Source organism: Nanorana parkeri, unplaced genomic scaffold (assembly GCF_000935625.1).
Source record: "Nanorana parkeri isolate BGI_ZX_2015 unplaced genomic scaffold, ASM93562v1 scaffold2926, whole genome shotgun sequence".
Classification (NCBI taxonomy): domain Eukaryota; kingdom Metazoa; phylum Chordata; class Amphibia; order Anura; family Dicroglossidae; genus Nanorana; species Nanorana parkeri.
In genome coordinates this window covers 18,520-33,016 of record NW_017309194.1, presented here as the reverse complement: position 1 = coordinate 33,016, position 14,497 = coordinate 18,520, and the positions used below count along the sequence as shown (strand labels likewise).

Here is a 14,497-nt window from a genome sequence, read left to right as displayed (position 1 = left end):
TACTGGAAAAAGCACTGAAAATGAAAACACACTTTCTGAAATCCTAATTAGCAACTGTTTTTTAAATGGAAAAATCATCAAAAGGCATCTCAGAGATCCCTGTACCCAATACACATCACAATCATGACATGCTTGAAGGTGAAGTTTAATCTGCTTATATTCCCCCCTCCCCCCTCATGAACTTACCAAAAACATTTTTATATAAAAAAAAAAATTCTGTTTCCATTACCGAATGTTGTCATCACTGAGTCTCTATACTTCTCTATGCAATGCAGGCAGATCATGGCTGGTGGAAGGGCGCTGTACATAGCTTCCTGAAAACATAACAGCACCCTGCCTCTGTACTTCTTGTAAGAGCCCTCAGCCCTGATGCAAGCAGTGAGCTGGATCTTGGGAGGAGTTATGCCTCCTCCATGTTTCACAGTAGGTATGTTGGCATAAACGAGCTTCCTCCATGTTTCACAGTAGGTCCGGTCACATGACCGAGCCCCCTTCATGTTTCACAGTAGGTCCGGTCACATGACTGAGCCTCCTTCATGTTTCACAGTAGGTCCTGTCACATGACTGAGCCCCCTCCATGTTTCACAGTAGGTACATATATATATATAACTGAGCATCGTCCATATTCTACAGTAGGTTTGTTGGCATAACGCAACCTGCTCCATGTTTCCCTGTGTGTACAGTATACTTTTCTTTGAAAGTTTATTTTTGTCATAGAGCTGATGTGACTCCCGAAAGCTCCCGTCTGGTCCAGAGGACGTTCTCCCGGAAGCGTTGTGGCTTCTCAGTATCCATTCTATCAAATCCCAGCCTGGCTCCCGGGTCTCCTTCCTTGGAGCTGACTTATAGATCATGTGATCAGACACTGATGGACCTCGGAGTTCAGATTGCATCTCTTTGGAAGTTTTCCTTGACCCTTTGTCTGCCATTCGTACTCTCCTTCTGTTCAATCCGGGGGCCTATTTTCTACTCTGGCCGTGTCCAGGGATGTTGGCGACACTCCCATGGACCTTAAACTTCTCAACATTTGCAACTGTAGTCACAGGAAGATCAAGCTGCACGGAGATGGTCTACTAGACATTACATTTGACATGCTGTAATGTTCTTTTTGGTCTCCTCGGAACAACTCTCTCCTCTGCTTTCTCTGGTCCATGTTCAGTGTGGTGAAGATGATGATACCAAACAGCAGGCTGAGGACTTTTCTCCCTTTAAATAGGCCGACTGACTGACTGACGACTAGATTGAAGACGTGTGTAAGACTAATTAAAGGAATATCACACCGATCCGGTTATTTATCATCTTTTCTAGGGGTACCAACAAATCTGTCCAGGGCAGTCTAGACTATTTTTGTAGAATCGGCAATGTATCTCGTCACGCTTTCTTTATTCTCACGCGCCGGAGACACGCAGGTCTACGTGAGACCATTGATTTTATTGAATCACTTTTCAGGTGGAATGAAGCTTTGTATCAATGAGCTACAAAGGGGACCAACAAATCGGTACTTGTCTGTAGATTTACCTTAGACTAACCTATTCATAAAATATAAAAATTCACAGATCAGCCATAACGTTCTGACCACCCGCCTAATACTGAGGAGGTCCCCCTTCTCCTGACCCGTCCAGGCATGGACTCCACTAGACCTCTGAAGGTGTGCTGTGGTCTCTGGCACCGAGCCGTCAGTAGCAGATCCTATAAGTCCTGTAAGTTGGGAGGTGATCGGCCTCCATGGATCGGACTTGTTTTTCCAGCACATCCCACAGATGATCGATTGGACTGAGATCTGGAGAATTTGGAAGTGGAGTCATCACCTCAAACTCCTTGTTGTTGTTCCTCAAACCATTCTTGGTCCATGTGTGCAGTGTGTTAGGGAGCATTATCCTGCTGAAAGAGGCCACTGACATCAGGGAACACCGTGTCCATGAAGGGGGGACTTGGTCAGTGACAATGTTTAGGTCGGTGGTACGTGTCAGAGTGACATCCACATGAATGGCAGGACCCGAGGTGTCCCAGCTAAACATTGCCCAAAGTATCACACTGCCACCGCCGGCTTGTCTTCTTCCCATAGTACATACTGGTGCCTCCTCTTCCCCAGGTAAGTGACCCACACACGCACCCGACCATCCACATGATGGTTCATCAGACCCGACCACCTTCCTCCATTGCTCCGTGCTCCAGTTCTGATGCTCACGTGACCGTTGAAGGTGCTTTTGGTGGTGGACACGTGTCAGCATGGGCCCCCTGACCGGTCTATGACTACACAATACCCAACAACCTGCGATGCTCTGTGTGTTCAGACTCCTTTCTATCAGAACCAGAACCATGAACTTTATCAGCAATCTGATCTCTAGTATCTCTTCTATTGGATCGGACTACACGGACCAGACTTCCCTCCCCACATCCATCAATGAGCCTCCCACGTCCATCAATGGACCTTCCCTCCCTACTTCCATCAATGATCCTTTCATCCCTCCCCACGTCCATCAATGATCCTTCCCTCCCTACTTCCATCAATGATCCTTCCTTCCCTCCCCACGTCCATCAATGAGCCTTCCCTCCCCACGTCCATCAATGAACCTTCCTTCCCTCCCTACTTCCATCAATGATCCTTCCCTCCCCACGTCCATCGATGAACCTTCCCTCCCCACGTCCATCGATGAACCTTCCCTTCCCACGTCCATCAATGAACCTTCCTTCCCTCCCTGCGTCTATCAATGAGCCTTCCCTTCCCCGTCAATCATTGTGCCTTCCCTCCGTCCATCAATGAGCTTTTCCTCCCCGCGTCCATCAATGAGCCTTTCCTTCCCCCCGTCCATCAATGAGCCTTCCCTCCCTCCGTCCATCAATGAGCCTTTCCTCCCCACGTCCATCAATGAGCCCCGCGTCCATCAATGAACCTTCCCTCCCTTCGTCCATCAATGAGCCTTTCCTCCCCACGTCCATCAATGAGCCCCGCGTCCATCAATGAACCTTCCCTCCCTTCGTCCATCAATGAGCCTTTCCTCCCCACGTCCATCAATGAACCTTCCCTCCCTCCGTCCATCAATGAGCCTTCTCTCCCCCCGTCTGCCCTGCGGTCTCCAGAAATCATGCGCAGTAGCAGGCTGAGGGCCGATCACGTGGGCGATGTGCACACAGGAGACGAGGGCAGATCCCGGAGAGCGGTGTTTGCCCAGCTGGCCGAGGTACGGTAATGACGGCTGCTGAGGATCTATGCGAGGGGAATGATTTGTCCGCAGGGTGGGGGGACGTGTCGCCACATTATCAGATTTGTTTGCCCGGCTCAACACTGATTGGCTGGGTAGCCAGCTTCCTGGCCAATCAGCATCGAGCCGGCCAAACAGCATGGAGCCAGCTTCCCGGCTCCATGTTCCCTCACGGCACTGCCGGTCAGAGGTAATCTCCCTCTGGCCAGAAGTTCCGGTATCGGGAAAGGTACCGGAGCATTTGGACGAGTACTCACCCTAAATACTCTGTATCGTTGCATCCCTAATTATAACTAATAAAAATGTGACCGGGTTCTATCCTTCGCCTACTCTACTAAAAGAAAAAAAAAGTTGCTGTTATAAATCTCCCCTCACTTCCTGTCTGGTAATACATTGCGGGCAGGGACAGGAAATCTCTCCAACAGAGTCCGGGCTGGCAGTACAAAACCCGACGGGTTCTTCTCCTTCCCCACTCAATCCAAAACTAAGGACATTTAAAACCTCTTCCCTATGCACCCCAGTCTATATACGGCCAGAATTATATACAAGTGTCGGCCAGTCCGCGTGTGACGCGATTCAAGCCCTTAAGAGAAGAAGGGGAGGGGCTATCCCCCGAAACGCGTTGGCTGTATCTGATGTTCAATAAAAGGTCACAAATTTCCCAAGTGAGATGACCATTTCCACTGGACACTCCTAACCACATATTCAGCCTTTGATCTTCTGATGAACGAATCCTCCGTGATCAGAGTGCAAGCAGCCTAGGACCGGAACCAGGTCCACTCACATCATTTCATGTCCATCAAGAAAAACACCCCCTACATTGGATTTACGCCAGAACCAATTCTCATTCCTATTGGTCCAGATGCTACCAGATTGGACTGCACTCGGTTATGCCAGTGCCAAAGAGTTTGCACCACGAGGTGGGTACATCTGCCTTAGATTGCACCGCAAGTGCCTCATGTGCTGCCCAGGATCTCTCCAAACCTTGGTGAGCTTAAGAGGGAGGTTTCACATTTCTTTGTGCATCTCCCAACCCAACGACACGGTTGCGTCATCTCTGAGTCGCCATCTCAAGTCCAGGAAGTAGACGGTGGACCCTGGATGAGGCCTGAACAAAGATGGCACCATCCTTCTGTAGACAAAAGCTGAGGAAGGCATCATCAGGGGGGAGTCCTGTGATCTCTGTGAGAGGTTATAAATACCTGGAAGTCTTACACGGGCACATTACTCAACATGAACAATAAGTGATGGAAGGAAGTCCCCAGCCATTCCTCTGTTTGCAGCAAAACAGAAGGATGTCCCTGAATGCTGAGCCTCGAAGGGGGACCCAGAGCAGCAGGAGAGTCCATCAGGAGGGAACGCAGATGTTGTATGGTCTCTTATGAAACTTAAAGGATTGGGCCACATACTCCTGGTTCAGAGGAGTGCTCCTCCAGCCATTGGCTAAAATAAGGGCCGGCCTGTGGGACCGGTAGGGAAGGGATGAGGGACCGGTAGGGATTTTAAAGGGAACACTTGATCAGAAGGGAGGGAAGATGTAGTCTGCTTGCTGCGCCCCGCCTCCCATTTGGTGGCGCTGGTAACGCATCCATGCTCCCCCCCCTCCTGCACGTTATGAACAATTGGCCGAGAAGAACGTTTATAAAACGTAGAACTTTTGTTGGGATTATGACTGGACATCCCAACACCCCTCTTACATCTGTGACCCATGCAGACCTCCTGTCAGGGATACCGGCACAGATGACCCCCACACCTGCGCAGGTACCCACACAGGCAGACCAAACACGTGTGACCACACGGACCAGGCAAGTATGTTATATATAGATAGTTTTAATAAACATAGCAAACTGACAGAAACAACCGAAAACAGGCACGAACCAATAATGTGACCCCCCCCCCCCCGACACCCATAACAGGTGTCACAACACAGGAAACAGGGCTCAGGACAGCAAACAGGAGGCAGGGTACAAGATTGCATACAGGTCATAGGGCTCTGGACTGCAAACAGGTATTAAGGCTCTCAGGACTCAGGCAACAGGGGAAGGCAACGGAATACTGAGCCAAGGTCCAGACTGCAGGGAGGGTTTAAATACCCTCCCAGGAAGCAATAGATAATGGGCTGATTCCTGGCAGCTGGGAGACACCCGCAGGTGAGCACTGGAGCTGCAGGTACCAGCCTCACCCAGTGGTGGTCTGGTACCTGACAGTTCCTGGCTTGCCTGGAGAATCCTGCAGGTGAGCCCAGGAACTGCAGGACCTGGTTCCAGCGCCCCCTGGATACAGGAAACAGGGCTCAGGACAGCAAACAGGAGGCAGGGTACAAGATTGCATACAGGTCATAGGGCTCTGGACTGCAAACAGGTATTAAGGCTCTCAGGACTCAGGCAACAGGGGAAGGCAACGGAATACTGAGCCAAGGTCCAGACTGCAGGGAGGGTTTAAATACCCTCCCAGGAAGCAATAGATAATGGGCTGATTCCTGGCAGCTGGGAGACACCCGCAGGTGAGCACTGGAGCTGCAGGTACCAGCCTCACCCAGTGGTGGTCTGGTACCTGACAGTTCCTGGCTTGCCTGGAGAATCCTGCAGGTGAGCCCAGGAACTGCAGGACCTGGTTCCAGCGCCCCCTGGAGGTGCTCTGGATCCTAACACCTCCTTTATGAAAATTCCAAGTTATCCAGCTTTGGTACTTTAGGACATTGACCCGGGACAAGCATGGGGATCCAAAGCTTTCATTATTCCGAATCTGTGCACCTGTTCCGCATTGGTGGCTTTAGAAAGGACTGAAGACATTGAGTCAGGACAGCCAGGAAATGTCTCTTTCTCACACATCGAGGGACACAGAAAGTCTTTAAAGGAGAACTATGACATGAGTGATTTCCACTCACCTCATAGTTCTAAGCCGACCTGCGACAATGAGACTGTCACAGGTCGGCTCAGTAGATCGGGAGGTGAGAGAACACATACCGGCGTTCGCTCACCTCTCGATCCTGTCATGGCTCTCTGCCGTGACAGGGGGAGGGGCTGGATTCCCCTCTCCCCGCTCCGATCTGCCAGCGCTGACTGGCGGAACGGACGGGGAAGGGGGCGGGTACAGCTGGCTCTGCCTATAGATAGGCAGAGCCAGCTGTCACTCACGCAGCTGGGCGGATCCCGTCATGTACGTCAGGATCCGCTCCAGGTGCGGCGTCTCAGTATACCGCGAGCTGTAGCTCCCTATATACTGAGCTTAGGGTGACGGGAGGACGCTAGTTTGTGTCCTCCCGTTACCCTAAGGAGAACTATGGGGAAAAGCCCTGACCTCATAGTTCTCCTTTAAACTTCGGGTTATATTGCCACGTATAGGAGGATTGGACACTGGCAACAGAAACCCCTCTACTACCATCATGCCTCAAGTTTTATGGTAAAGCAGTACCAACAGCATGATCATAAACATAGAGGGGTGGGATCTGTGTCCAGTGGCGTCCCGAGGCCGGGTGTCACCCCGCCGCGTTGTCATTGCACATGCGCGTGACGTCACCTTGTGCGTGCGCGATGACGTCATTGTGCATGCGCGGCCATCTGATTGACGCCTGCCGGCTGCCATCTTGGCGATGGACGCCGGCAGAGAGAGGAGGGGGCGTTTACACGGCAGGATGAGGTATGCCGCCGGGTCCCCTCCTCTCTACTGACACTGTCGGGCTCTCGGTCCATGACCGGATGCCCGACTTTTGAGAGGGGGTGACACCGAAATGACTGTCAGCCATTTTGGTGTCAACCCCTGCAATGGTGTCGCCCGGTCGCGGGCCGCACCCCCCTTGTGACACCAGTGTCTGTGCCCCTCAATGGACTCCGAGAAATGAGACGAGAGAAAGTCTTTTTTCTTTTTCGTCCATCGAGGGGGCACGGGAAGTCTTTAACCTTCAGGACATCATAAAAGTAGTCCAACTGAGGGGTGCTAACAGGCCCAACAAAAACAACGGAGAACGGAGGAGATCCTGCAGCTCAAAGTTCCACCTGAGGGACCATATATCCTAAGCAGGCAGATGAGACAGGAACGCCCACCTGGGAGAACTTAGAATGAACGTATGAAGAGAAGACCAGGAGGCAGCCTTGTATATGTGGGAAAGGACTGCCTGAGAGCCACCGGACCACTCGCAGGCTAAGTAGTGTACTTGACAGGAAAGGAGGGTGGCACCCAAACCCGAGAGAACCATAAGCTTAGATGAGGGTCTGCATGAACCACCTAGAGATGGTGGAAGGAGAAGCAGGAGCACCCTACGGTGACCATCTGGAATGAAAGAAAAGGGAGTCGGTCTCTCTGAAGGAAGCCAGACTCTCACATCGGGAACCACATCCAGACAGTGGAGGGACATTTCCTTTTGGTGAACTGGAGCTGGATAGAGGGACAGTGGAACGATGTTCTGGTTGAGGTGAAGGGCACAAGGAGGCCATGGGCCTCAACAGTACCTTAGGGTACCTACCTATGCAAAGCTAGAACATGGTTCCTTGAAGGGCTTGGCTGCCGGTTCAGACACTCTCCTTGAACAGGTGATGGTTACAATACCACCTTGTGGGGGAGAGTAGAAGAAAAACGTCTCTAATGGGTTCAAAGGGCAGTTTCTGAAGCACCAGATTCAGATCCCACAGGAGAATGAACTAGGGGAGCCAACTGGGATACTCCGGTACAATGGGAGAGGCCAACCGTCTCTGAAACTCAATAGAAAGGGAATAAACATGGCCCTTCATAGTGCCGGGAGCCAAACGCTGGTCCAGACTAGGAGAGGATTCATCCTATGGAGGAACACCTAGTGCAGTAGTCCTTCCACGTCTAACGAGAGACCTCCCACATCCAAGAAATGTTATGGGGAGCACAAAAATCCTAATATTCTGGCACCCGTATGGGCTTTAATACCTTACATGCATGCCAAGCTATCCAGCAAAAATGATAGCTGTGCGGTCACTGTTTCAGCTTGGAAGCCGGTGTTCTATCGAAAGCTCCAACTCGTCGAAATCTCCAACTGCCTCACTGCCGGGTACTCGCAAGTTGGAGATTTCGACCAGGCGGCGTCAGGCTGCAAAACACAACGACTGACGGAGCTTCTGTACAGCCGCATTTTAACAATATTCAGCAGGTGGCGAACTCGACTAGTATTCTGAAAACGCATGCGCACCGCAACTGTACAGAGCTCCGGTCTTTCTGGGCACCGGAAGTGAGGTAGTTGGAGATTTCGATGAATTGGAGCTTTAAATAGAACACACAGGACAGGCTTTTGATCATGTCATTGCTTTGAAAGTCGTTCACAGGGATCACATGAGTGGGAAGCCCACCTCCAGCTCCCGGCTTTAACAACCCTCGTAAAGGGTCGGCAGCAAGAGGTTAACATGATTTGTGGAGTTGAGCCTTAATTTGTTTCTCTTGTGTCTCTAATGTTTATCTTAGACTTCCCTGTCCATAGGGTGACAACGCTGTGTGCAGTTTCACTGCGGAACAAAATGCGTTGTCACTCTGTTACAGAGAGAGGAGAAATAAATTCACTTTAAATTTCACTTAGCCAAACAGCCCGACCAATAGTTCTACTTTCTGCTAAAATCCTCAGTTGAGTTTTCCTGTCATGCGACTGACCAGCAGGTGGCAGCATCGGCCCCCGAATGACTCCACACCGGGCAGGCAGCATCCCTGAGCTCAGCTTAACCTCTTCCTTACTGACAGCTCATCAACTTCCATTGTCAACCATCGCGTATAGGAAAATAATAGCGGGGGCCGTATGAAGAGGCTTCATACATATCACATTGTAGCAGGGCTATAAGGCGATGATTGCAAGCTTTGCAACACAGATAATAATGAACTTATTAGAGATAGATAGATAGATAGATAGATAGATAGATAAAAGTTGGGCACTCGATCACTGACCGAGAGCCCGACAGTGTCAGGAGAGAGGAGGGGACCCGGCGGGAAACCTAGATAGATAGATAGATAGAAAGATAGATACATACACACATACATAGATAATAGATACATACATACATACATAGATGATAGATACATACATACATAGATAATAGATACATAGATAATAGATAAATACATACATACATAATAGATAGACAGGCAGACAGACAGATACATACATACATACACACATGCATACATAATAGATACATACATATATACATACATACATAATAGATAGATACATACATACATAGATGATAGATACATACATACATAATAGATACATACATACATAGATGATAGATACATACATAGATGATAGATACATACATAGATAATAGATAAATACATACATACATACATACATAGATGATACATACATACATACATACATACATACATACATACATAATAGATAGATAGATAGATACATACATACATACATACATACATACATACATACATACATACATAGATAAATAGATAGATACATACATACATACATACATACATAATAGATAGACAGGCAGACAGACAGATACATACATACATACACACATGCATACATAATAGATACATACATATATACATACATAATAGATAGATACACCATACATACATAATAGATACATACATACATAGATAATAGATACATACATACATAGATGATAGATACATACATACATAGATAATAGATACATACATACATAGATGATAGATACATACATACATCGATAATAGATAAATACATACATACATAATAGATAGACAGGCAGACAGACAGATACATACATACATACACACATGCATACATAATAGATACATACATATATACATACATACATAATAGATAGATACATACATACATAGATGATAGATACATACATACATAATAGATACATACATACATAGATGATAGATACATACATAGATGATAGATACATACATAGATAATAGATAAATACATACAAACATACATACATAGATGATACATACATACATACATACATACATACATACATACATAATAGATAGATAGATAGATACATACATACATACATACATACATACATACATACATACATACATAGATAAATAGATAGATACATACATACATACATACATACATAATAGATAGACAGGCAGACAGACAGATACATACATACATACACACATGCATACATAATAGATACATACATATATACATACATAATAGATAGATACACCATACATACATAATAGATACATACATACATAGATAATAGATACATACATACATAGATGATAGATACATACATACATCGATAATAGATAAATACATACATACATACATAGATGATAGATACATACATACATAGATGATAGATACATACATACATAGATGATAGATACATACATACATACATACATACATACATACATAGATAATAGATAGATAGATACATACATACATAGATGATAGATACATAGATAATAGATAGACAGGCAGACAGACAGATACATACATACATACACACATGCATACATAATAGATACATACATATATACATACATAGATAATAGATACATACATACATACACACATGCATACATAATAGATACATACATATATACATACATAGATAATAGATACTAATTGATCTTGTTCCTGCGTATAGATCAATGTTTCAGATTCTGCCGGCTCCAGTTTTGATACATTCCCCTCGTAGTATACACATATATATACACAGTGGTACCTCGGTTCACGAACTTAATTCGTTCCACGATTCTGGTCGCGAACCGAATCAAACTCTGATCAGACCGCGATCTCGACTAGAGGAAGCCATGACCACGCGTCAGAGCGGGGAAGATGGCTACGGTTGTGTGCGTCACCCGATGCGGAGTTCGCGAACGGAAGCAAAATTTCCTCCTGTTGGGGAACCGAATTGTTCGCGAACAGAAGCTTTCGTGAACAGAGGTGCCACTATATATATATATATATATCGATAGGTTACATTTCTGTATATCTGTGAAGGGAAATATTTCTGCAGTTAGAAAATAAATGTCATAAATCCTGTGCTGGTGACATATAATGTACAGAGCCACTTATAAATAGGGGGGAATATTACAGTGGTGCATGTTGTGTGTGTATATATATATATATACAGAATTTATCAAAACTGGAGCAGACAAAATGTGGAGCAGTTGCCCATGGCAACCAATCAGCTTCTTTCTTTACATTGTTCAGTTAAGATTTAAAAATGAAAGAGAAGCTGATTGGTTGCTATGGGCAACTGATCCAGATTTTGTCTGCTTCAGTTTTGATAAATCCCCCCCTCCCCCCCATTGTGTTTGTGTTTCTTCTATAGTCTCCTGCTATCGTATAGAGATATACTGAACCCTCCGTAGTAACACGGGCTGGGATCCCGGTAATTTCTGATGGATGGATGTGTGTTCCGCTCGCCCCGTCTGCACTAAATTACGTAACAACGTTATGGATTTCATGGAGATAGTATGTTTCTGCCGTTCCCTTTGTATACATCTGGTATAGAACACAAGGATCCCTATGGGTGAAATAGATGCCGATGTCAAATGTCAGGAAGGATTGTTGATACAATGTAACACTCCATACGCTGCATTGTACGATAATATTATACAATGCTTCAGCTGTATTATATAGCAGTCCCTGTGCTATCAGATATGATGTGTCTGTGAAGGTTCTCATTCATCCGGGTCACGGTATATCTGTACAAAAATAAATCAAGGCGACTGGACTCGCTGGACTTGCTTCCAGTGAAACGTCTTCAAGAAATATACAGCGAGTCCAGTTGCCTTGACTTATTTTTGTACAGATATATCAGCTATGATGTTATAGGACACGGGCGTTGTTGTGATAAGTTTTGCTGTAATATAGAATTCTATAATACTAATATATATAAAGAGAGAGTCCCGGGGGTAGCCATCCATCGCACACTCTATTTGTAAGGTAAACGCCCGGGTGCTCATCCACAAAAATATCGATAATATAAATCCTAAGTAGATATATATAGGCGCTCACGGGTCTCGCAGTGGACAAAAAGTCATTGACAATAGTGTATATAATCTATGCGGATACTGTATATAATTATGCGCATACTGTATATAATCTATGCGGATACTGTATATAATCTATGCGGATACTGTATATAATCTATGCGGATACTGTATATAATATATGCGGATAGTGTATATAAGATATGCGGATAGTGTATATAATATATGCGGATACTGTATATAATATATGCGGATACTGTATATAATATATGCGGATACTGTATATAATATATGCGGATACTGTATATAATCTATGCGGATACTGTATATAATCTATGCGGATACTGTATATAATCTATGCGGATACTGTATATAATCTATGCGGATACTGTATATAATATATGCGGATAGTGTATATAAGATATGCGGATACTGTATATAATATATGCGGATACTGTAAATAATCTATGCGGATACTGTAAATAATCTATGCGGATACTGTATATAAGATATGCGGATAGTGTATATAAGATATGCGGATAGTGTATATAATATATGCGGATACTGTATATAATATATGCGGATACTGTATATAATATATGCGGATACTGTATATAATATATGCGGATACTGTATATAATATATGCGGATACTGTATATAATATATGCGGATACTGTATATAATCCATGCGCATACTGTATATAATCTATGCGGATACTGTATATAATATATGCGGATACTGTATATAATCCATGCGGATACTGTATATAATATATTTGGATACTGTATATAATATATGTGGATACTGTATATAATCTATGCGGATACTGTATATAATATATGCGGATACTGTATATAATATATGCGGATACTGTATATAATCTATGCAGGTATATCTAAATCCAAAGTAGATTTAGACACAGAAGGTTTTTTTGCAGCGGGGAGAAGTCAAAGCATCAGCAGTTGTATTATATATCAGTCTCTGTGCTATCACATATGATGATATAGGACACGGGCGTTGTTGTGATAAGTTTTGCTGTAATATAGAATTCTATAATACTAATATATATAAAGAGAGAGTCCCGGGGGTAGCCATCCATCGCACACTCTATTTGTAAGGTAAACGCCCGGGTGCTCATCCACAAAAATACATATCCATAGTAGATATAAAGGCAATCATGGGTCTCGCAGTGCACAATAAGTCATTGGCAATAGAATGCTGATGCTTTGACTTCTCCCCGCTGCAAAAACCCTTCAGTGTCTATATCTACTTTGGATTTAGATATACCTGCATATATTATATACACTATCCGCATATATTATATACACTATCCGCATATATTATATACAGTATTGTCAATGACTAATTGCCCACTGCGAGACCCGTGAGCGCCTATATATATCTACTTTGGATATGTATGGATATTTTTGTGGATGAGCACCCGGACATTTACCTTACAAATAGAGTGTGCGATGGATGGCTACCCCCGGGACTCTCTCTCTCTATATATTAGTATTATAGAATTCTATATTACATCAAAACTTTATCATAACAACACCCGTTTCCTATATCATCATATCTGATAGCACAGAGACTGATATATAATACAACTGCTGATGCTTTGACTTCTCCCCGCTGCAAAAAAACCTTCTGTGTCTAAATCTACTTTGGATTTAGATATATCCGCATAGATTATATACAGTATCCACATATATTATATACAGTATCCACATATATTATATACAGTATCCACATATATTATATACACTATCCGCATAGATTATATACAGTATCCGCATGGATTATATACAGTATCCGCATGGATTATATACACTATTGTCAATGACTTATTGTCCACTGCGAGACCCGTGAGCGCCTATATATATCTACTTAGGATTTAGATATATCCGCATATATTATATACAGTAAAACTTCGCAGTACAATCATTACTGATATTTGAAACTTACAAATACTATTTATGCCAACACTGCAGGAAATAAGAGCCGTGTAAATAAAACATACCTTTTTTTTAAATTCAGTATTTACAAATATTTAGGGGGGTACCGAGATCTATGAAAATAATATATGACTCCTTTCACAGCTCTATTTACTAATATTATAAGATGCAGAGCTGTATGAAAATATTATACAGTGTGTCTCCTTTTACAATATTTACTTATTTTAGATATAAGCTCAAAAAAAAAAAAGAAAAACATATAACTTATAACAATATTTACTTATATAAGATTTAAGCTGTTTGAATTTTTTTTATAACTTATAACAATATTTACTAATATAGAATACAGAGCTGGATACAAAATATAAATGTTGCTTGAGAACAATGT

General features: G+C 44.1%; 1 protein-coding gene across 1 annotated transcript in view; it reads left to right on the top strand.

The window, feature by feature from the left end:
• WARS2 (tryptophanyl tRNA synthetase 2, mitochondrial) overlaps positions 1-2,242 on the top strand; it is a 14,490-nt gene extending 12,248 nt beyond the window's left edge. Inside the window, exon 8 of the mRNA XM_018574393.1 lies at positions 2,093-2,242. Within this exon, the coding sequence (XP_018429895.1) occupies positions 2,093-2,242 (150 nt within the window). The remainder of the gene's footprint in view (positions 1-2,092) is intronic.
• The last annotated feature ends 12,255 nt before the right edge of the window (positions 2,243-14,497 follow it).